Source organism: Olea europaea, unplaced genomic scaffold, assembly GCF_002742605.1.
Source record: "Olea europaea var. sylvestris unplaced genomic scaffold, O_europaea_v1 scaffold632, whole genome shotgun sequence".
NCBI lineage: Eukaryota > Viridiplantae > Streptophyta > Magnoliopsida > Lamiales > Oleaceae > Olea > Olea europaea.
This window is the reverse complement of record NW_019264682.1, coordinates 122,326-147,576: the sequence shown is the minus strand read 5'-3', so window position 1 is coordinate 147,576 and position 25,251 is coordinate 122,326. Positions and strand designations below refer to the sequence as shown.

Here is a 25,251-nt window from a genome sequence, read left to right as displayed (position 1 = left end):
GGCTGCATATTTATGAAAGGTTTAGGACTTTCGCTGGCACAAAATGAAGGTTTGGGTAAAGTCTGCTAATAAACGAAAGGTTTGGTACCTCGGCTGCAATTTTCCCTAATTTTTATTAATATTCTAGTTAGATTTTACTTGTTCTCGAAGAACGTAATTACACACAATCCAAAATAATTTATAATTTTACCCCTGAATAGTAAATAATTATATAATATATTATTCATTATAATAATATTTGATTGTTCCCGAAGAGCATGACACTATGACTCTAATATTTCAGAAGAATATTTGATATATTGTTCTTGAAGAAGTGATAGTAAAATACAATATTTTCTTGAAGTAGCACATACTTCAATAATATATTATTTTGAATTCGTGTTTATCCTTGAAGGAAAATATATATCTCATGTCATGTTGACATTGATTAATATGTCAACTTGATTGATTATATGATTATATAAGTTTAATCATATTTTTCGAAAGTAAATAATTGGTTTATATCTTATATTGAATCAAAAGTTCATTTTGATTTTATGGTTTGACATGTCCAGTTAGACTATCATTTGATTAATAATGATATGAAATGATAATTCAAATGGATAGTCAACGAATAACTAGAATATTCATCAATCCAATAAATTTTTATATATCATTTATTCTCTTTTATCGACAATTGAACATTAAACATCACTAACTAAAAGAGAGATTGGATTCTCTATATTTCTAAAAATCAATTAGGGTGATACATAGGGTTCCATCACCCACCATGTTGATCATCTAAATATTATTTATATCTAATAAATTAAAACATATACAAGATGATTACACGTTCGCAACCTAAAGTTTACAAAATTGCTAATCAAATTTTTAATTATGAGCATAATTTTTAGATTATATAATCAAGATAGTGTCTTATTGATGCCAGTAATCTCAAATCTTAACATTTTAATAAGTGTTAGTTGGGATGTTCATAAATTGTTTAACACTATTATTTGTTAAACACATCTAATTAGTTGAGAACACAATTCTTCTCATTTCTGTTTCGGTAATACTATTACGCATCATACCAATGTCATAGTTCCCTCCATTATAATTAGTTTATGGCCATAGCTTGATTTTTTAATCAGATTATTTGATAATGTAATAAATCCACCACATTGCACCGAGATGAAAAGTAAATGATGTTGAGAAGAAATGCGTAATTTTAACCCTTATTTCGTACGAGTAATATTTGATAATGCAATTTACTGAGCATAATTGGACAATTCTCTCAGTATTAGCGTCGAAATTATGAAGTTGAAAATAATGTATAAATGCATCAATATCTAAATCTTCGCAAAAAATAATTGAAAAAGAAATTTGAAAGATAATTTATTTAGATACATTTACTGACCAAAGAGATCGATAATATCTCACACATTAGCTTTAAATGTTCTAACTCAAGTCAATACCCTGGACGACAATTAATTAATATGATATTTGATATATCTATGACTCACTTGAAGTGTGAGTACATTCAATTCTAATATAAAAATCTCTAAGCAAAAATGGTGCAATTAACAAAGATGATCAAAGGAGACATATACTCTTGTGAGTACTTGGACATAATAAGTTTTAAAAGCTCAAAAGAGGTTGGGGTACCGGATATATTGAAAATTGAAATATATCAATAAATTGTGTCATTATAGAAAAAAATAAAATCGAAAAGAAAAGAAAAAGCTATCGATAACACTTTTTCACATGATGTACTGCATCATATTATGAATAACAAGGAATCAAGATAATGAGTCAAAATATATAGATTGAAGTAATAATTTGCCAAATAAATAGACGCAGTCCTAGAAAATTGATTTTATTAGATAAACCTAAAGTTATTGAATTTATAGAGTGAACACCTAAAGATGTATACTTTTGCGAAAAAGAAATGAAAAGAAATAAAGTCATAATATAAAATGTATGACCCTTCCACAATGAATTTCGCGAAAACTTATATAAATAGATAAGTTATTTTATGTTGTGGATGTAATAATATGTCTCTATATTGTGAACGTGATAATAAATGAAATTTGATATGTATATAATAAATGTGATTATAGTTAACTTATCTTATATAATTTAATACTATTATTGAATGATTTAATATGCTTGATGCATAATTCAAGAGATGTTATCAAGATAATGAGTAAATACACATTGCACTCTTTTTTCCTTGACCAAGATTTTGTCCTATTGGATTCCCTTGATAATGTTTTTAATGAGATAACTTTTGTAGCATACTTAAAATGAATAAATGTACTATTTTTCCTTCATTAAGATTTTCTTGAAGAAAACTCATGCAAATGTTGCAAAATATTCTATAAGGCTTTTCCTAATAAGATTTTGATAAGACATATTCTTTGTGTAATAAGTATCCATAACATACAAGACAATTTACTTTTAAAATAATACTCTGATATATATGAGACTTCTGAAAATATCAATAAGAGCTATTTTTCGAATCATCATATTACTGCAGTCATCAAGTTTTGTTTCTCCGAATTTTCTTGAAGTTGCTGACGTACAAGATATCAATATTGACATACAAGATATGGATCGCTTGATACAATAATTAAAGTTAGGGGAGTAATTGTATTTTTTTTCTTTAATCAAGTTTTGTCCCATCGAATTTTCTTGCCAAGGGTTTAACAATACAACATTTTATTACTCCAAACTATTTGTATTTGTTTCATTTGTTGGCATTTTTTTTCCATCAAACTTTTTACTAAACAAAGTCCCAACAAGATAGTTATTGTGTAAACAATCAATTAAGGAAAGTGCTGTAAATATAAAAATATTTATAATTGACTTTTACATTTGTTGTATCCGTAGTTATTATGATTGATGTATCCCTTATAGCTCTAATTCTTTATAAATATGAAATTTTGGTTCTTAAGAAAATACACAAGTTGTCGACTTTTCTCTTTAGTTTATAACACAAATCACTATTTTAAGCCGTTCTTATTTTATTGTTCAAATAAGTTACTTATTTTAATTTTCTTTTAACAAAAATAAATTTATTTTAATTTTTAGTTTTATACTTGTAAGTAAACTTTTTAAACATGGCCAATCGTAAATAATAAACAATACCAATTATTTATGCTAACGAAATATTAGAATTTTGAATAATTCCCCTTTAGAGTCCAGTTCATTCTTCTTTATGAGCATAAGGGCCTTTTATGGTGATTTCTTAAAATGTGCTTTCGTCTTGTATTTTTTTATATATGTCGGTTTATATAAGGAATAAATTTGGAAATAGAAAGAAGGCATTGATTCTATTTTTGCTATATCTGACTTGCTCAAAAAGATTAGTAATGTAGCTAAAGCTTTACAACTTGAGTTTATTTACAAGTGATTATTGAAGATTGCTTTTTATTTAATATGACGTGGTGTTGCAGCGAGTTCTTCAACGAAAAACAATTATAAAATTTATTGACCATTTTAAGGGTGTGTTTGTCCCTCATTATTTGGGAAGAATGTATTATGAAATAGTGATTGATGTTGAAATGTGTGATTAAGAGAGAATGAAATTTTTTTGATTTACTTGTAATATTATTTTAATGAAGAATGTGTGGTTGAAAATGAATACTGTAAAAAAAAATAACGAAAAAGAATGGGAGAAAATTGATGACAAACATGGACTAAATAAAATAGACTTTGAGAACTACATGAAATTAATGTTGTAAATTGAACAACTATGACGGATTTTACTTATTTTGTTTATTGCTCAAACTTGTTTCACTTTATGCACAAATCTCAAAAAAGTATATAAGATAACATTTTGATGAGAGATGCTACATTTCCAGAAAAATGGATGACATGATGATTGACAGATTCTCACAATTGGGGGTCCCACTTTTCTTTTCAAAATATTTTAATTTGCGGGTCCCACAACAATGTGAGTATCTGTCAAAAGGAATGTCAACCATTTTTCTGTACAAATGATTTTTCTCTATTTTGATATATACTTTTAATGGAAAAGAACAAACATTAATTAAAAACTTATAATTCTATGTTAAGAAATATGATTTTTTATTATAACAAGAAACAAGATAGCTTATCGTATACAATTGATTGTGCGCTATTTGACAAGTATTTGTAGAATTTACACAATTTGGTGCTCTTAAATTATTCGAACATCACATAAATATTCAAAAAATTTCCAATAATTTTTGTGTATAAATTCAAGAAGGTCCAATAAGATTCCAAAGATGTAATAATATGCGCGCTCTCTCTCTCTCTCAAAAAAAAGAAAAAAAAAGGACATGAACTATTAATTACGTGATTGTCTAAACATGTTTGCAAGGCAAACTTACCTTTAAATAAATTATGTTTCCCACATTATTTTTTCTCGTAGAAAGTAAAATTATTACTCAATTTGACATTTAGGTATTGATTACTTTAAAGTTAAGAGCATTCTCATTGAGAACTTGAATTGTACTAAAAGGTGTCACGTCATTTCAAATATGATTGTGTTGTATGAAAAAATGAAAATATTCCATTTGAATTTTTATAATCTATGTTCACGTCACCTGTACATCTTTCTTTTGTACATATGACTAACAATTCTCTCAATTCATTGCCTCCTTGGAGATGCTATTTTCTCCATCCCCATTTTGCTTCCCAAGAATGATCACGTTGAATCCATCTTTCTTATAAACTCTAGTTTAAATTTACACAATACACACAAGCGCCTTATTCTACTTAGATTTTTTTATTGCTTTATAGTGGTACCACAGTGAGAAACTTTTAAGGAAAAATTGAAGTTACAGTACCAAACCTTTATGTTTTAAGCAGACTTTATTTAAACCTTTATTTTGTTGCACTCATAGTACCAAATTTTTCAAAATTTCACACTTGAAGTCCAAATGAATGATTTTTGTTAGTTTGACCGTTAGTTAACTCAATAAATTGACTTTAACCAATTTTAAAAGTGGTAAATTATTAACATTGAATAAAAATTTAAAGAAACTATAAAAGAAATAAAAGGGTCTTCTTCTTCACCAATCCTATTCCCCAAACCCACCCCCGTCCGATGGCACCATCTAGGAAAATTGAAGAGAAGATAGACTTCAATGTTGAAAACATACAGAAACTAAAGAGAATATACAGAATTTGAAGAAAAGATACTCTTCACACCTAACTAGGGTTTCACTCCATTGTGAGCCAGCCTATCATATTTTGCATTCGATTTTCTAAGCTAAGAAGGTAAATATACGGAAACCCTTTTTTATTTTGTATTTTGAGTATGATTTTCATTTTTCTGGGCATTTTTTTTGACATTTTGTCGAGTGTTAAAATCACAAACTAACAAACAACTAATCTCAACTTACTTCACCTCCAAATAGTGAAAATATATCATTCTAATCCACCAAATTTGTTGCTTCGAAATATTTGCTGTGAAAAGTGTTTCTATAAATCGTTGAAAAATATGTTACAAAAAATCATAACTTTGGGGTTTGAAAAGTGTGCGAAAATGGCTAGTGCGAACTCTACTATGTAAAATCATTTCGAGTTACTATGAAGGCTTTATTTTGTTAGGATTTTGGTGTTTCATGTTGAGAAAAATGTAGGGAAATCTGAAAATTTAATGAACACCAAGGCTCGAAAAACGTTATCTTTTAAGAGATATTTCTTCCCTATCCAACGAAGTCGCAAATGAGATATGATAGAAAATCTCTCTCAGGATACAATGGAGGCATTTGATTCAAATTGTGACTATTTGATTAAATCAATAAGACACTCGAAAAGAATTGATGATGCCAAGAGAAAGAGAGAAGAATAATTTTTTAATATGTTTTATAAACGAGAATTCGCCCAAAATTTATAGAAATTGAGGCAACCATTTGAATAGGTGTGTCCATTGAAATGAAGAACACATCTGTTGAAATTTAACTGTCAAAAACGAACAGATGCACCTACTCAAAGACTTTTGAAAATAAAATTCTTTTTTTGGGGCGTTGCCCCCGAGCCTCCACGAGGGGCGCTGCCCCCTTGACGATCCCCGTTGCGCAGTGGCAAACACTAGTCTAGACGGCAAATCATTCGTAAAACAAAAAATAAATACATGCAAAATGATGAAAAATATCTAACATTTCAGACCAGAAGAATTGAGGTTAAATAGTGAAAATTGAAGTGCACAAAAATATTGTGTTCTAGGAAAATCATAAATCTTGTAGAAGATTGGTGCCATTGGACGTGTTGACATCTACGATTGCTTTTCAGGGACAGAAGTGGTGGGTTGGGGATGGGTGAAGAAGAAAACCATTTTATTTCCTTTTTTGTTTTAATTTTAATTCGAAGTTACCATTTTACACATTTTAAAATTGGTTAAAGTCAATTTATTGGGTTAACTAATGGTCAAACTAACAGAAATCATCAATTTGGTCTTCAAGTGCTATTTTTGAAAGGTTTGGTATTGGAGTACAACAAAACAAGGTTTAGGCAAAGTCTGCTTAAAATTGAAAGATTTGGTACCGTGACTGCAATTTTCCCTACCTTTAATGGTGTCTAATAAAAAAAATAATTCATTTGGAGACATTTTTTTTTTTAATAATCAAATTACCAGTAAACTTATAGATGTTTTAAGCTTTGCCAAACATGGCAAAAATGAGAAAAGATAAGTTCTGTTGCTGCTCACCTTAACTATTATGCCGTCTCACTTTCGTCCCCAAACCCCTCTTGTAGTTTGGACTACGCATACCCTAACTCTCTCACCCACATAATAATATCTCTCTAGATATATTTACACACATTTTATCTCTCTGTGTGATCAGTCAGCGATAAAACGATAATAAATATACAGAGAACATATATATATAGGAATCAATCAACTAGACCACCCTAGAAAACCTAACAATGAAACACCACCACCACCACCAAAACTTGCCGTCCTCCGCCGCTGACGCTGCCGTGTCTTCCTGCGATGCTACCCCCATGACTTTATCATCGACGTGTTCATCACCGCACCAGCAATCCCCTCCTCCTGAGAAGCCTTCCCTAGCGGTCGAGGATCCGTCGAGGGACGTGGCATCCACCTCTGCCATCGCCACGACGGCATCTTCGGAGTCGGTGGTGGTGGAGATGCGGGGGGACTATTCTGCTATTTGCAAGTGGACCATCGCCAATTTCCCGAGGGTCAAGTCGCGCGCCTTGTGGAGCAAGTACTTTGAGGTTGGCGGCTACGACTGCCGTTTGTTAATCTACCCCAAGGGTGACTCGCAGGCGCTGCCTGGTTACCTTTCCATTTACCTTCAAATCATGGACCCCCGCAACACCGCCTCTTCTAAGTGGGATTGCTTCGCCAGCTACCGCCTCGCCATTGACAATCCCTCGGATCCCTCGAAGTCCGTGCATCGTGACAGTTGGCACCGATTCTCCTCCAAGAAGAAGTCCCATGGCTGGTGCGATTTTGCCTCCCTTAACTCCCTATTAGACCCTAAGCTTGGCTTCCTGCATTCCTCGAATGATTGCATTCTCATTACCGCAGATATTTTAATCCTCCATGAGTCCTTTTCCTTTGCACGTGATAATTATGATTTGCAGTCGAATAATGTGTCAAATATGGCCGGGAGCGGGGTTGTGGGGCCAGTTGTAGGGGATGTTTTGAGTGGGAAGTTTACTTGGAAAGTGCATAATTTTAGTTTGTTTAAGGAGATGATAAAGACACAGAAAATAATGAGCCCTGTTTTCCCGGCTGGGGAGTGTAATTTACGAATTAGTGTTTATCAGAGTATTGTTAATGGAGTGGAGTATTTGTCCATGTGTTTGGAGAGTAAAGATACAGAGAAGAATGCGATGGCGTTGGATAGGAGTTGCTGGTGTTTATTTAGGATGTCAGTGTTGAATCAGAAGCCTGGTAATGGTTTGAATCATGTGCATAGGGATAGCTATGGGCGGTTTGCTGCAGATAATAAGACCGGAGATAACACGAGTTTGGGGTGGAATGACTATATGAAGATGGCAGATTTCATGGGGTCCAGCTCAGGCTTTTTGGTGGAAGATACGGCGGTTTTTAGCACGTCATTCCACGTGATTAAGGAGTTGAGTAGTTTCTCGAAGAGTGGTACACTGATTGGTGGGAGAAATGGTGGCAATGTGAGGAAAGCAGATGGGCATGTGGGGAAGTTTACATGGAGAATTGAAAATTTTACACGGTTGAAGGACCTTTTAAAGAAGAGGAAGATTACAGGGCTTTGCATTAAGAGCAGGAGGTTTCAGATTGGGAATCGGGATTGCCGACTTATTGTTTACCCCAGAGGTATGTTGTATTCATTTACTCTGGAGGGAATACCTGTTGTATATTTGTTCTTATCTCATTTTATTAAATTTGAAGGGTAGTGGCATCTGAAGTTCTTTGTTGTTCTTATATTTAGGTGAAAAAGATGCTAGCAATATTAATATGTCGGCATTTGTTGTTCTTGTGCCCTTGAGTTTTACCCCACGCATTAGTCTAGCTGAAGGTGTGTGGTAGAGAGCAAGGGCTTGTTTGCTATTAAGTTATGTCCTGCTGTTGGGATTGTAAAGCCAGTTGTAGAGCTTATACATGCTTAAATGCTGAAAAGTGGAGTACTGGATCTTACTTGTACTTTGATTGAGAAGGAAAAAGCTCATCTTATATGTGTTGGTCATACATCTAAACTTCAGTCCTAGTAGAACTTGCTGCCTGAACATCATGTTTTTTGTTATTCTTAAGCTGATCTATATACCTTCTTGACATTATGAGCAGAATTATGCAACAAAAATAATATATATCTATGGTTAAAGGACATTGTCTTGATAACAAATTTCAGATTCCCCATGCAGAATCATCCTTGCATTTGAGACATTTAACATATGTTTGTATGGTCACATATGGACTAAACTAAGTGGTGTAATGGACATATGGACTGCTGAGGCTAGTAGTTCCATTTTTTGATAAATGAAAAGGGATATCACTTGTTCATATAGCTTATTGAGATTTCCTTACATCCTAATTAAGCTGTTGAGCTGATGAATATAACATTTATGCTTCATGGTATCAGGGCAGTCACAACCTCCATGCCACCTTTCTGTATTTCTTGAAGTCACAGACTCACGAATTGCTAATGGTGATTGGAGTTGTTTTGTGAGCCATCGTCTATCAGTTGTGAACCAGAGGATGGAGGACAAGTCAGTCATGAAGGAATCTCAAAATCGATATTCCAAGGCTGCCAAGGACTGGGGTTGGCGTGAGTTCGTGACACTCACCAGTCTCTTTGACCAAGACTCTGGATTTCTAGTCCAGGACACTGTTGTCTTCTCTGCTGAGGTTCTTATACTGAAGGAGACTTCCATAATGCAGGACTTCACTGATCAGGAAACTGAGTTGGGAAATGTCAGTTCTCAGTTTGAGACTGTTGGTAAAAGGAGTTCATTCACATGGAAGGTTGAGAACTTCTTGTCCTTCAAGGAAATAATGGAAACGCGAAAAATATTTAGTAAATTTTTTCAAGCTGGTGGATGTGAGCTTCGGATTGGTGGGTGGATTTTCCTCGATCTTGACTTTTTAACGTTGAAACTTCCATATCTTCTCTTGGTGTTCATTCTGATGACTAATTTTGAGTTTTTCATCAACACCACATTTGTTCTTGCAGGAGTTTATGAGTCTTTTGACACCATATGCATATATTTGGAGAGTGACCAATCAGCTAGCAGTGATCCTGAGAAGAACTTTTGGGTCAAATACAAAATGGCTATAGTGAATCAAAAAACTCAATCTAAAACTGTTTGGAAGGAGTCATCTATATGCACTAAGACATGGAACAATTCTGTTCTTCAATTCATGAAGGTGTCTGACATGTTGGAAGCTGATGCAGGATTTCTTGTACGTGATACAGTTGTATTTGTTTGTGAGATCCTGGACTGCTGTCCCTGGTTTGAGTTTGCTGACTTAGAGGTTAGCAATTCATTTATTTAGCATCATAATCTGCTACCTCCCCCTTGCCCCCTTTGAAGCGAAGGAAATTTCTTCCAAGTGCTCTAACGTTACCCTCATTGCTATCCAATTTCTTCTACACTTGGATCTTAGCTAACAAAGTACGAATTCCACAGTTATAGCATATTGCCCTGGGAAGGTTTTGAAAGGCACGTGTTGTTTTTTGTCTCTCTTCTTGTCACACATCAGCACAGTGCCTTTAATTTTGGAAAATAAATCATAGACCTTAATGAAAGGAAATAATGGTTCAGATGCTTTGGCTTAGATGGGTTGCCAAAATCATCTTCTTGAACAATTCCTTTCTACCACTTAAACAATTGCCACTTTGCATGTAATATACATGCCATAATTCCACATTTCTTGGGTCATCATGTCGGATGGAATTGTAGCACCAAGATCCCTACAAGAGATGAATATTAGGACCCCAGATTAGGTTTCCCTTTTAATTGTTAATTTTTTGTAGGGAAATAGATATCTTCAGACTGCAGTTGATTTAATAATTACTGCCTGAATAATTGTGATCTTGGAAATCAACAAATGCATCAACAAATGCGTTCCTTAAGAGGCTGACTGGGCTAAACCTCCTTTATGATGGTTTATCCCTTTGAATTATGATTGTTATCGTCAGAAACAAAAAACAGAAGGAACCAAGGTAACTGATAAATTAGTATTTTCGCTTGGAGTGTTCCTTGTAGCTCGTTTTATATATTACTCATTGCGTCCTGAATCAACTATTAGTATATGATTCTGTTGCTTCGTTTGCCCCTTTATATACTGTAACTGGAACTATTTATATATGTATGTGTGCGCTTGCTCCTGGTGCACATGTGAGGATTGGGAGGTAGTGGATGAATTCATTGCTATCTGTGGGTGTAATTTTTAAAATAAATATACTTTCTCGTATCATATTGTCATACTATATATTGTATTTTTCATGAAATGATCTTGGTACAAAATTTGAAGTTGCACCAGACGATTCCATTTGCTATGTGGAAATTTTTTCGCTTTTACTGCACACATGAAATTTGATTTGATTCTATCATGAATGCTTATAGTAGATAATTCTTGCTTCAGAAACATTTCATTTTGGAATCTTTAATTGAGTCTGACATTCTGAAATCTTGACATTTGCGTTTAGAGTTTATTAGCTACAACAATGACTACAAAATTATGTGGAAAATTTATACACACGAGTTTAAGAATTCTTGAATGAGCCTAAAATGATCTCATTCATCTGCCAGCCAACTTTAGCCTTTGTACTTGTTATATTTTATCTCGGACTTTATGCATCATATGAAGTTTTGAGACCTTCATTTAATCGCTTGCATATTTAAAATGATAAAAATATTTAGATATGGCAGCATTCTACCTTAGACCGTTTTCTTTTAATAAAACTTATCATAATCCCTTAGCTGGCATGTGCAGGTCGTATATTGATGCAAAAATTTGAAATGAGTGCCATTTCTTACTAATGATATTGTCCCAACTCCCAAGTGCTCAATGTTTCTAAACTCTGTTCATGTTTCCATATTAATCTCAATTTACCGGTGTTATATCCTGGACTTCCTTTTGTCAGGTTTTGGCTTCTGAAGATGACCAAGATGCTCTGACAACTGACCCTGATGAACTCATTGATTCTGATGACAGTGAAGGAATAAGTGGAGATGAGGAAGACATCTTCAGAAATCTTCTTTCTAGAGCAGGGTTTCACCTTACTTATGGAGATAATCCTTCTCAGTTGCAGGTCACATTGAGAGAGAAACTTCTTATGGATGCTGGGGCAATAGCTGGTTTTTTGACTGGACTTCGGGTTTATCTCGATGACCCTGCAAAAGTTAAACGCTTGCTTCTTCCTACAAAGATATCTGGAACTAATGATGGGAAGAAGATCAATAAGAATGACGAGTCTTCTCCTAGTCTGATGAATTTACTAATGGGAGTAAAAGTTTTGCAACAAGCAATCATTGATTTACTTCTAGATATAATGGTTGAGTGTTGCCAACCCTCAGAAGGAAGTTCGAATGATGATTCTTCAGATATGAGCTCCAAACCTTCCCCAGATGGAAGTGGAACAATTAGTCCAGTGGAAAGTAGTAGAGATGATGGAGCTACAGAATCTGCCCAGCTTCCCACATGTGAGAGATTTGATTCAGGAATAGATGAAACCATAAATGCATCTGCTGTACAAAGCTCAGATGTTAATGGAACTAATATACCTTCTAAAGCTGATCCTGGACAGCCTACTTGTCCACCAGAAACATCTGCTACCGATTCGTTCGAAAATCCTTCCTTGCGGTCCAAGGTATCATGCTATATTATCTTTTCTAATTAAGTTCTTGGTTACTTGGTATAGTATATATTGATGAAAGATTCATTTCATGCTAAGTGGCCGGAGCAATCGGAGGAGCTTCTTGGATTGATAGTGAACTCGTTGAGGGCACTTGATGGAGCCGTTCTACAAGGTTGTCCAGAACCAAAAAGAAGGCCACAGTCTGCACAAAAGATTGCTCTTGTATTGGATAAAGCTCCAATGCATCTACAACCAGACCTGGTTGCTTTGGTTCCGAAATTAGTTGAGCATTCAGAACATCCACTTGCTGCTTCTGCACTTTTAGATCGTCTTCAGAAGCCAGACGCAGAACCTTCACTGCGTTTGCCTGTAAGGAATCTGGGACTGCTAACTGCATTTTTGTTGCTTTTAGATTACTTTAAGATCATAGGTGTTACCCAGATAATGTCATCTTAGTTTGATTACTTTTCACTGCTTATAGTTAAGCTTTAACTCTTTGTTCCTTAGGTTTTTGGAGCACTTAGTCAGTTGGAATGTAGCAGTGAAGTTTGGGAACGTGTTCTTTTTCAGTCGTTAGAGCTTTTGGCTGATTCTAATGACGAACCTCTTGCGGCGACAGTGGACTTTATATTCAAAGCTGCATTACATTGCCAACATCTTCCTGAAGCAGTATGCACGAATGGAAACCAAATCTATTTTCATAGCCTGATTTCTTTTTCTGCTTGCTTCGTTTTAGCATGTTATTAACTTTTGTTGGTCTTCGTTGCAGGTAAGGTCTGTTCGAGCCAGGCTAAAATATTTAGGCACTGAAATCTCTCCATGTGTCTTAGATTATTTGAGTGGAACTGTAAATAGTTATGCAGATATTGCTGAAGCTATTCTTCGAGATATTGATAGTGATGATGATTTTGGTGACATTCCTTCCCCAATCCCTTGTGGACTTTTCATATTTGGTGAAAGTGGGTCTAGTTCTGAAAGACTACATATAGTGGAAGAGCAAGCATTCCGTGCTAGACATCATTTTACTGACATCTATATCCTAATTGAGATGTTATCTATCCCTTGCCTTGCTGTTGAAGCCTCCCAAACTTTTGAGAGAGCTGTAGCACGTGGAGCTTTTGTTCCTCAGTCTGTAGCCATGGTCTTGGAAAGACGCCTTGCTCGCCGTTTGAATTTGAATGCACAATATATTGCTGAGAGTTATCAGCAACCGGATCTAGTTGTAGAGGGAGAAGCCCTTGAGCAACTGACGGCCCAACGAGATGATTTCACCTCGGTTCTTGGTCTTGTGGAGACATTAGCACTCTCTAAGGACCTGTGTGTTAAAGTATTTGTAAAGATGCTGTACCCTATGTTGTTCAAATGGTATGCTGATGAGTCTTACAGAATTAGAATGCTTAAGAGACTTGTCAATCGTGCTACAAGTACTGCAGATAGTAGTCGTGAAATAGATTTGGATTTGGATATTTTGGTGATCTTGGTGTGTGAGGAGCAAGAAATAGTTAGACCAGTGCTGAGCATGATGCGAGAGGTTGCTGAACTTGCAAATGTTGATCGGGCAGCTCTTTGGCATCAGTTATGTGCCAGTGAAGACGAGATTCTTCATGTTCGTGATGAAAGAAAAGCTGAAAGTGCAACTATGTCTGAAGAAAAAGCTATTTTGTCTCAAAGGCTGAGCGAGTCGGAGGCTACTACTAGCCGCCTAAAGGTACATAATATCTCTTCGTCCACTAATGTTTCAAGCATATATACATGTATATGTGTGGAAAAGAAAGAAAAATATCACTGCTGCTGACACTTATATGGAATGGCAGTCCGAGATGAAGGCTGAGACAGATCGTTTTGCTCGAGAAAGAAAGGAGCTTACAGAACAGATACAAGAATTTGAGTGTCAACTTGAGTGGGTTCGCTCAGAACGAGATGACGAAATCACAAAGCTTATGGCAGAGAAGAAATTTTTTCAAGATCGTTTACATGATGCAGAGACACAGCTCTCCCAATTGAAGTCTAGAAAGCGTGATGAATTGAAGGTTTGACGTTCTTATCTTGTTTTTGCACTTCTTTGTAGCTGTCATCTGTGACTTAAAATGCTCTTGAAATCTTTTGAAAGATATATGTTACAATATTTGCTAACTTCTTTTAGAGAGCTAACATGGGGCAGTTTGACAGTGGAAAAGGAAAGTAATTTCTTTTGCATGGTTTTTTGAATGGGAAATGATCTTTAAACTTTGATAGGGCGTTTCTTGAAAATCCGAGTTTAAATTGAATAAATTTTTTTGAAGTGTTAAATGATCTGGGGTCTTGCATCCTTCTCTGACATTCATAAGTGATAATAGAACAAAACAGCTTTCTTTTTCGCCGGAGCACTTTTATCACATTCTTATGAAGGCTTAGGACTTGAGCACTTATGAATCATTGTGTTGATGCTTTGCCTGATGATAAATTTTGAATGTCTCAGAGGGTAATGAAGGAGAAAAATACTCTTGCTGAAAGGCTAAAGAGTTCTGAAGCAGCACGGAAAATATTTGATGATGAACTGAAACGATATGCTGCAGAAAATGTCACTCGAGAAGAGATTCGGCAATCACTTGAGGATGAAGTTCATAGGCTGAAACAAACAGTTGTGCAAGCTGAAGGAGAGAAGCGTGAGAAGGAGGAACATGTTGCTCGATGCAAGGCATATATTGATGCGATGGAATCCAAATTACAAGCCTGCGAGGTCTTTGCTTTAAACTCCTTGCTTAATTCGCATTTTGTTTGGTAGATCCTTGATCTTCTTTTAGTTATTTTCAGTGCTAAGCCAACTGAAAGCTTTTTGATTAATTTCGCTTCTATCTTGCACTCATTTAATTGAGGAAATAATTAAAAGGGGAATGAATAGCCTGTCTCATCTTAGGGTAAATTCTCTTAAACTAATTTTTAAGTTATGTCGAACTTGTTACTTGATTTCTTTATAGATTAGATGATAACAATTGATCTAAGGCATGAAATTGTTGTACAAAGTGGCATCTTCACACTGGCCAATGAATGGATTTGCATTAACTTGAAAAGGCAGTTAATTGTAGTGATACCAGGTAACTACATATCCCTCTATTGTTGTCGAAAACTTAATTAGTTCCAAACACTTTCTAGAGCTTTATGATTTTTATTTTTCCTGTTATTTGATTTTGGCTTGTTTCCTGGAAAAGGTAAAATTGGCATTTGAATGGCTGTTGCTTGTCTGATGGGTTCTGACATCTCTCTTTTGGCAGCAATATATACATCATGTCGAGGCTCAGCTTCAGGAAGAAATGTCACGACACGCCCCTCTGTATGGTGCCGGTTTGGAAACTTTATCAATGAAGGAGTTGGAGACGTTGTCACACATTCATGAAGAAGGACTTCAACAGATACGTGCCATCCAGCACCATAAAGGAAGTCCAGCTGGCAGTCCTCTTGTAAGTCCCCACAACCTTCCACCCACGCATGGGTTGTACCCAGCTGCTCCGCCGCCAATGGCGGTAGGATTGCCCCCTTCAATAATCCCAAATGGAGTTGGGGTCCACAGTAATGGGCATGTAAATGGTGCGGGTGGACCCTGGTTCAGTCGTTCTTGAAAATGGGGCAACTTCGTCCTGTGGCAAGATACTACCTATTAACAGCTCGGTAGCTTTCCAAGATAAAGGGATTCTTATCTTTTTCTGAATTTTTTTTTTTTTTTTGGGCATTTTGGCTGGTGGACCTGTGAGTGTTCGGTACATATTCTTATGCTACCTGGGCATGTGAGTCCAATAGAACTAACAGTTGCAAATGCCATATTTGAGTCGATCCTCACTTAAATTAATTGAAATCATCGAGAAAGTTTTGTTTTCTCATCTAACTTCTTTGCATTTTCTTTTATTATCCTGTCACCCCTCTGTGCTCTTGCGGGTCGAAGTTTTAGGCATTTAGCTTACCATGAGATTCATCTATGGTCGTATTGTTTTGTTTTCTGCGATAGAATTGCTTGCTGTAGGGTATGGGGCTACAGAGATACAGAGTGATCCATTTTTTAATACATTTTATGGTAGGGATTTTGATACCCCCCTGCCCTGCGCCCCGCCCCCAAAAAAAAGGTGGTTGACAGATCTGTGTACACTCCCCCGGGGGGCACCCAATAAAAAAAATCGTGGCCCTCCCTCTTGTGAAGGGAGTGTACATGGGCGTAGCAACGCTGTGTACGTATAGCATGCTCCTTATGGTAGTAAATGCTTTTTTACTTTATGTTATATCTTCTTAACTAGAAGCTGATAATTCGAAATCGAAGAGGACCTCCCTAGAAAGTATTATAATACAAGACTTTTAGAAGCCGGTAGCCTGTATAGTCTTTCTATTGAGAGGGCTTTCCTCCACAACTATTTTCTAAGCCACACCACATGGATGTTCGTGGGATGCGTTTTAACTTAAATGTGGCGGGTTAATTATGTGAACGGTACATGAGCATACGTGAATTGAACTTCATTTTCAATGGCCCTCCGTATGAAATTTGAGACATGCCAGTCAAATTTATACTTGTTTCAAAATTCTGCCTCTGAACGAGTAAATTTTATTTTGTTTCAGATCAATTGCTGAACTAAATTTTGATTTCATTTCATTGAACTTAAATTATTTTATTACAATTTGATCATCCATTACACGATCAAATTTAAATGGATCAATTCAAAACAATATAAATTTTAGTCGCCCACATAAAGTTTTGGTGAAAAATAATTACGTCTCCTCACATTTTAAATACAATTGAGACAATAAATGAGGACGAAAGTTTGCTTGATCAACCATTCAGAGCAAGCACTTTTGAGTTACTATTTCAGTGAGGACATATTTTGCAGAAGCATTGACATACATGTTGAATTAAAAATAAATTGTTACTTATACCCTGTCATTGTCTAGTGTTGAACAAAGCAATTAAGAGTTGAATAATCTTTTTAACTTGGAGATACTAATTTGCAAGAGAAAATTGCATAATTGGTCCTTCGTCCTCAACTAATTTATCGTCACAGTCTGGTCGCAGCCGATATATTTCATTGTTTTGGCTGTTAAAGGTCAATTTGTTTTTTAAAGGAAGGTCATTAAGTTGGGGCATGTTTGATGTATATTATTTTAGAATAGATTTTGTGAAAATTGGTTTTTGGAGAATGTGTAGTTAAAAGATAGGAAAAAGTTATGATCCACGTGTACTATTATTTTATTGAGAGAATGTGATTGAAAATGAACTTTGGAAAAACGTGGGCTTAAGTTGTTATTACCTTAAATGCAAGAATAGGAGATGGCTCATGTGTTGGGAAATTATTTAACTTGTCATGTGGCCTATATATGTAATTAATTAGTTGTGTATAAATGTTACTTTAAAGTTAAGTTTAAAATTAAAGCGATCTAATAAAGAATTTAAGTAATTGAATTTAAGGCATCTAAATAAAGTGAGTCGAAATATATGTGTAGAAGTCGGATTCCTTTAGAATTGTATTTCATAATGTGTGAAATACATAAAGAAAATATATTTAAGGTTATAGTTTCCAATTTATATACAACTTCTCATTTTTTTGTGTCATCTTATCAACATATCCTACAGTCCAGAACATACAATCTACAATCAAGAATCAAGATTATGAATCAAGAACAAAAATCAAAGAATCCAATAAGGCAAAATTCAAGATTGAAAGCAATAAACCAATCAAGAAGGAATTCTAAGTTGATTTTCAAGATTTAAGATTCGAAATCAAGATTCAGTAATAAAAAATCATTTCCAAAGAATTAAGGTATGTTTCGCATTATTAATTTTCTTGATGATTTGACAAGGAGGATCTTGATAATAAAATAATTAGGTTTTCATGTTATTAAGATAATAAGATTTAAAGTTTTATAAAATATCAACATCATGTTGTTAACGGCATCATGTAGATAGTTATAATGTATGATCAAGCTCTTAATATTAATTGAATCAAATTACTCAATCTGTAATTCAACTTATATATTTTGTATTCTAAAAAGGCAAAATTTATATAATTAATTCATTTTTATGAAAAAATTGACTAGGACTTCACTACAGAGAATTACACTGCAGGGAAGCATATAAACGGCCTATGAACATTTATCCCACCCTTAAATTTAATCTCCTAAGCCATACAGAATGTAATATCATATGAAACACATCAAACCTCTTCGCTGGCTTGTTTAGCACAAAATGTCTCCTTACAGCCCTGAGTCCCTCCTTCAGCCTCCTATACTCGTCTTCCGACACGGCCATCAGAATCTCCTTCAACCTAGGAATTTTCGAAACTTCAACCTGTATCGAAAAGGCCTCCCATCTTAACACATCACTGAAGGGCAACACATAGTGATCAGATAATATGACCGGGATGCATTCAGCATAAATGGCCTCGACAATTCTTGGACTAGCAACTTCGTACCCACTAGGACATAAGCAAAACCTCGACTGTAACAAGAAGTTGTAATAGTCTAGATCTTTAGGAAGGTACTCATATACACGAATGTCCGAATCCCGGTTTTTCCAATGTTGGAGGAGGATCGGCCTAATGGGGCCGTGAACTCCACCAGCAAAAAATGCGAGAAGCGGCCTTGAACTGTTAAATGGCGGGGGATGGAGCAGCTTTGAGGGTACTTTTCCACCATACAGATGTATTTCTGGCAAGCTCACATCTTTCTTTGGATTGAATCCTTCAGAAGAATTGGCATTGCATAATACCCGAATTGATGTGTTGTATAGAAATGCATTGCCTTGTGAAGTCATGGGCCCCTGGTACAATTTAAACAGCAAAATTTCATTATCTTTCTTTAATACCCAAAAAAAAAATAAAAAAAAAATGTTGTACATATTAATCACGCGACACAATCTTTCAAATAAACTAGAAATCGGCATATAAATCAAAAACTGTGAGTGAACCGGTTTATAGCATCGTTCCACTTGGTCTCTTTATGTTTCCAAATTACTCATGTTACTCATTTTCATTTTTGTTTCATTATTGAATTAATTACACACTTTTTCATATCACGTCAGCATTACGTTAATTCAGAGTAGATGGAGTGTCTAAATTGCAACAAAACTAAAAGTTCTATGACCGGAGTGAAACATCGTTATAAATTTCGCTGAGTAACAATGTTTGTGATAGAAGTTTTCTGGTGTTTCATGGTTATAGGCCATAAAAGCCAATTCTATTTATTGTTTCCAAGTAATTAAGGTCGGCATTCAAATATTATTGAAACAGGGAATTAATTGTGCTTACCCAATCATGGCAGGAAACCATGAAATGATCAGCTCCTTGAGTTTTATTCCAAAACGAGTGTTTCCTCGAGATGATTCTCACATAATCAGACACGAACTCCTTGAGTGGGGTGACATTGTATGTGTTAGGCTGGTAGAGGTACCTGACCATCCATGTTACACTAAAGGGCATGAAGTAAACATGAGCAGCTTCTGGATTTCTTGTCCTGAATTTATTGTTACTCTTTTCCATCTCATGTATGAACCTTCCTTCACTAGTGTATATGTTTTTACATGGCCCATCATGCACTAATGGTAACTCTCCTTCTTCATATACATAAACCTTGAATCTTCTTTCCATTTCCACGTAACTCCTGCATTTGGAGCATGCTAATAAGTTCTAAGAAAATAACACATTATCAAAGCAAATGTATTGTTATTTTGAAATCTCTAATTCTCGAGATGGATTAGGTAGAGTAGAGAAAAAGGACTTAAATTTATGGGGAAAATGGTGCTATTTGTTCCTAATCTATTCCCACGATAGCTGGAGGGTCCTCAACCATTATAAAATAGCAGAAGAATCAACAACCTTTGGTTGTAGTTATACAATTAGTCTTCAATGACAAAAATCATTCAAATCTCCGTTATCTTACTTTATGAAACTATATTTTATTTGTTGAATTGTTGCCTAGAAATTGGAAGTGAAATATATTTTCTTGAGGGTCATGCAATGATTTGACAAAGATTTGACCAGTTTCCAACATTTGGACTGATTGTGTAAGTATAGTGAAATGCCAGGGATCAACTTGCTCCTTTTTAAAGGTAGAGGCCATCTTGTTACTGAAACTTAATTTGGTACCAATAAGTGCAATATTCCTAATTTATTGGGAGATTCTTTAAACTTTTCAACCTGCAAAAGGAAGGTATAAATGTCAAACCATCTGGTACGACACTTTAAATTAGTACGAAATTTTGAAACACAGAGGAATGAAATTGATTGACTCCCAGTTAATAGAAAGAATTAGATTTTGACGCCATCCAGTGGTGAGCTATTTATACTACAAGAAGGTAGCAGAACGTACAACCAAACTAATTATTACACTAAATAACTGCTATTATTGAATTATTTCTTGTCTCCATTCCTGAAATTTGAACTCTCAAAATTGCGAGGAATGAACCATAATTCTAGGATTAATAACCAACAGGGGCTGCACAGGTGCTGCTTTGGCTGCACTGTGTAGTTGAATTTATTTATTTTACTTTTTGTCCATATCCAATTGAATGATGCCACATTCCCTCTATATTGATCATGGCAGTTCTTTCCCTATACATCAAGCAAGGTTCGTAATTCTATTCTATCTCATTCAATTTGCTTATATCCTTACGTTAAAGATATAATCAATGATTTCAAATTCAGAAATACTTTTTAATTGTAAATTATAGTATACATTTTTTTAGCAAGGATACATTTAAACTAATATAGAATTGTTCAAAATTTTTACAATATGTAAATAAAGAAAAAATATTATCTTAATATATAATGCTAAATAGGTTCAATATTCAGGGTTCATGTTGATTATAAGTATATATTCCCATCCTCTAAACTTCTAAAAGTATACAAGTTTTTCATGAAAAACGGTTCATACTAAAGATGGTTAGCTTATTTATAATTCCAACTTTATTTCTAATTTCTTTTTATATTTTTCCTAACAACACAACAATAACAAATAAACATCTTCCCAATAAATTAGAAGTCGACTAAATAAATTTTTTACCTATTTTATTGGAATCATCTCTACTTGATGATCTAATAAAAGACTCAATGTTTGAAAATACTTTTATTTTGTGAGGACTGAGGTGAAGAGTAAGCCAAACCGAAAAACAAAAAAATGTTGAAAAATTTCTAAAATACAAAATAAGTATATAACAAATTAAAAACCTTACATATTCACACTAGAATAATTTAAGATATAGACAAATAAAAGAAATAATTATAATTTTTAATATTTTTGAACCTACACTACTTGATGATCTAATAAAAGACTCAATGTTTGAAAATACTTTTATTTTGTGAGGACTGAGGTGAAGAGTAAGCCAAACCGAAAACCAAAAAAAATGTTGAAAAATTACTAAAATACAAAATAAGTATATAACAAATTAAAAACCTTACATATTCACACTAGAATAATTTAAGATATAGACAAATAAAAGAAATAATTATAATTTTTAATATTTTTGAACCTACACCCGAAGTAAAGAAAATAAGTCGAGAGTGCACCCTTCACTCTCATTGAGGCATGTGCCTCGAAAAAGAACCTTGCTACATATACACTATGGTGCATTGAAAAGAATTGATCCTTGATTGAAGGGGCTCAAGAAATTTAAAAGAACAGGAGTTGTATACTATTCAATCTCGAGTTCTGTAGCATCTGCTAAGCAACTAGACAGGCTAATCTCATAGCCTAATCTTGCTTAAGGGGAGAGAGAGAGAGTGGAATTTTTTGAAAGTAATTATATATGTTTAGTACATCATAATTTGAGGGCTACGAATGATGAAAGTTGGTATACTATTAATAGACGTGCTGGACGTCCAGGCGCCTATTTGGTGCCCCCCTATTGGGGGGTCGCCTATCACTGTCAGACGACCCCCCAATAGGGGGGCGCCAAATAGGCCCCTGGACGTCCAGTTTTATTCTACTATTAATGTTTAGTATTTAAGTCTCTAAAAAAAAGAGGCTAAAGTTATAGTTGTGTCTACATTTTAGGTTTGGCAAATCTATGCCACAATTAAATGATAACTAATATTCAGAAAAATTTAAAAAATAAACATAAAATTGAATGTAAAAGAATATTTCATGTATAAATGTTGGTACTGATGTAGACAGTAAAATTTATCCTACACATTCATACTGAGTCGGTATACTATTAATGTTTAGTATTTAAGTCTCTAAAAAAAAGAGGCCAAAGTTATAGTTGTGTCTACATTTTAGGTTTGGCAAATCTATGCTACAATTAAATGATAACTGATATTTAGAAAAATTTAAAAAATAAACATAAAATTGAATGTAAAAGAATATTTCATGTATAAACGTTGGTACTGATGTAGACGGTAAAATTTATCCTACACATTCATACTGAGTATTGGAGTGGACACGTGGTTCATCTGTTTACAATCATCTTTGAACTCAAGGGCTTGTTTGAGATTTTAGATGGGCTATGGTTCATTTGAATATATTCTTGAAATTCCAGTATTTATTTGAGATCCCATACCAACTTTCTTGAGATGCATTTTTCCCCCTCACTCAGCGGCAAACTATAAATATTTTTAATTACATTTAGGTCCGAAAACATATCTCGTTTGAAAAATACAAACCCTTAAAGAGCGTAGCCGCCCATCAGCAATGTTTATCACTATCAAGCATGAGTAAGAGTAATAGTAGCCGCCTTTATCAGTTTTCCACAAAATGCAAAAACAATAGAGTGGAGGGAAAAATGAGTGTGCGCACTACACTCTCCATGCGTCAATTACAAGACTCTCACTTTCCCTCCTAAGAATCAGTAGCAAGAAACTGAGTGTTTTAGAAGGAAAGGTGTCACAGTCACAGCACATAGAGCCCTTCCAATTTCCCTTGCATACATAATTCATACACAAACTATTCAATACGTAAATAAAAATTTAGACATGTAGCATACATGTAAAATAAGAATCTAAGCTCCCACGTTACCGATAAATAAGTTTCCAAGTCACTCCATACGTAAGTTTTTAATCCTTGCTTATCAAGCAAATAAGTATTTATATGTAAGGGGGAAAAACCAATATATTCTTGAGAGTTATAATTGTAAATTTGTAAACTACGACCCTACTACATGTCTGGATACAAAAAAATATGTTTGACCAATTTAAATTATAACTTAAACTTTATTGAATGCATAAATTGATTAGTATCTCGATTGAAACACATACAAGTTTCTAACACTTCTAATAAATAAAATTAATTAATTAATTCTCTTTTATTGCTTGAATTTAAGAGGAAACTTACTTACCGATAAAACGAGTTGGGGTTCCGATAAATTTGGCCGGAGAAAAGATCATAATTCTTGTAGATTACTGATTGGTTTTTTATCGAGGCTGCTTTCCGAATTGCTGCTCTCACACTAGCCAGTACTTGCTCCAGTTTATTGTTTTTCCTTGTCTGCATTTTCACATTAATGCAAAGAAAATTAATTAAATCTTCATAAATTCATGGAATCGTAATCACACAAAAACGTGTTGAAGGCTTTAAATGATGAATGATGCATATCAATGGCTTTTCATAAAAACATGAAATCTTCATTTCAATACAACTAATTCACACACGTACAAAAAAACGTGTGCAAGGCTGTAAATTCGGAATAGGATGAACAACATAGCATTGTAATCAAATAAAAAAAATGCTTTGCAGGTAGCTAACAACTTCACAACTATACTAAATCAAACCGCAAACAAATGAAAATCGTGAAGAAATTAAACTTAATCAAACATAAATATTGTGTAACAATACATAAATGCATTCACATAATTATGTACAGGTCAAAGCATGAAATGGGTATTAATTTAGATTGATGTGTATAGAACGGCATCTCTGAATTAATTTCACTCGCATACTTCTCTGTATTCATTAATTTCACACGAATGTGCATAAAAATGCTTTTCTATATCCGTCAATTACACAAACGGAGAAAGATTGTGGAGATATAGATATATGGGATCGTGATTTAAAAATACTTACGGTGACAATGGCGGTGGAATTGAATTTAGATGTAAATTCTGAGGAAAGAACAGCTCTGGCTTCACTAACATGAGTACGTGCAGGAGTACTAAACAATTCTACAACGGGTATTTTAATCTCTTCCTCTGAATTTACATAGAATGATCCAATTCCATTTTTATCAGAAAGAAATCCAAATATAAACACAATTACGATTGATGCCACAAAAACAGCAGAGAGAACAATTGATATAGAGACTTTATCGCTCTTCATCATCACTGTCACCGAGTGTACCTGTAGGTAGTTATGCTATAGACGCATGTATATATGTATTTATACGTGTATGTATATATCGTCGCACACTGAATTTTTCTTTTTTGAAAGGGAAACTCTGTGAAATTTATGGCGGAAAAAACAGGCAGTGAGGAATGGTGATATAGAGAATGAACTTGAAGCCAATGAAATAACGGTTTTAGCCTTGACAACTATTGAAACTGAAAAGAAAGTAATTTGGTTACCAAAATTGCGTTTGGTTATAAATGACATTTAGCTAAAAATTAGCAGTCAATATGCAACTCAAAGAAATGAGCTGGCTTTTGTTTTATTTCACATTTGTTCAAAATTTAGCCCTTGTTTGGTGTGAATTTTAATCTTTAAAAAAAAAAAAAAAAAATGTCGAAGTCACATATTTCATACGATCTACAATTTTTAATTATTCATCTTTATGAAAGCTCATTATCGATCTATGTGATCAGTGTTATAAGAGGTGAAGCATGTCATTCGATTCGACTAGAAAAATTGAGATTAATTCCGGTCGGAAAATAATTCGATGATGTAACCTCAAACAGGCTTGTTCACTCGCAATATTTATTTTTTTATTCTTATATTGATCTTCTGACCATCGAGTACTTATCTAAGTAATGCCACTATCAATGCTCAGGTGAGGACAAATTATTCGCCTAAACTAAAAGTGTGGAATTGA

The 25,251-nt window shown here is 34.3% G+C and overlaps 2 protein-coding genes across 4 annotated transcripts; one reads left to right on the top strand and one right to left on the bottom strand.

Moving 5' to 3' along the window:
- The first annotated feature begins 6,692 nt into the window (after positions 1-6,692).
- On the top strand, positions 6,693-16,161 carry LOC111389908. 3 transcript variants are annotated; one of them, XR_002701824.1, is made up of 11 exons: positions 6,693-8,299; positions 9,063-9,536; positions 9,654-9,955; positions 11,571-12,296; positions 12,381-12,653; positions 12,792-12,953; positions 13,054-13,992; positions 14,099-14,314; positions 14,743-15,003; positions 15,242-15,358; positions 15,536-15,660. XR_002701824.1 is itself a non-coding variant. In XM_023014895.1 (10 exons), the coding sequence occupies exons 1-10, from the start codon at positions 6,898-6,900 to the stop codon at positions 15,878-15,880; spliced, it is 5,100 nt and encodes a 1,699-aa protein (XP_022870663.1). In that variant the 5' UTR covers positions 6,694-6,897; the 3' UTR covers positions 15,881-16,161. The 3 variants fall into 3 exon arrangements, 2 of the variants coding, with proteins under 2 accessions (XP_022870663.1, XP_022870662.1); XM_023014895.1 differs by lacking the exon at positions 15,242-15,358 and having other exon boundaries at positions 6,694-8,299; positions 15,536-16,161; XM_023014894.1 differs by lacking the exon at positions 15,242-15,358 and having other exon boundaries at positions 6,694-8,299; positions 9,063-9,955; positions 15,536-16,161.
- A 2,182-nt stretch (positions 16,162-18,343) lies between these two features.
- On the bottom strand, positions 18,344-24,842 carry LOC111389915 (probable glycosyltransferase At5g25310). The gene is made up of 4 exons (XM_023014902.1): positions 24,291-24,842; positions 23,566-23,714; positions 19,544-19,895; positions 18,344-19,056 (listed from the first exon to the last, which is right to left on the bottom strand). The coding sequence occupies exons 1-4, from the start codon at positions 24,543-24,545 to the stop codon at positions 18,391-18,393; spliced, it is 1,422 nt and encodes a 473-aa protein (XP_022870670.1). The 5' UTR covers positions 24,546-24,842; the 3' UTR covers positions 18,344-18,390.
- Positions 24,843-25,251: the final 409 nt, after the last annotated feature.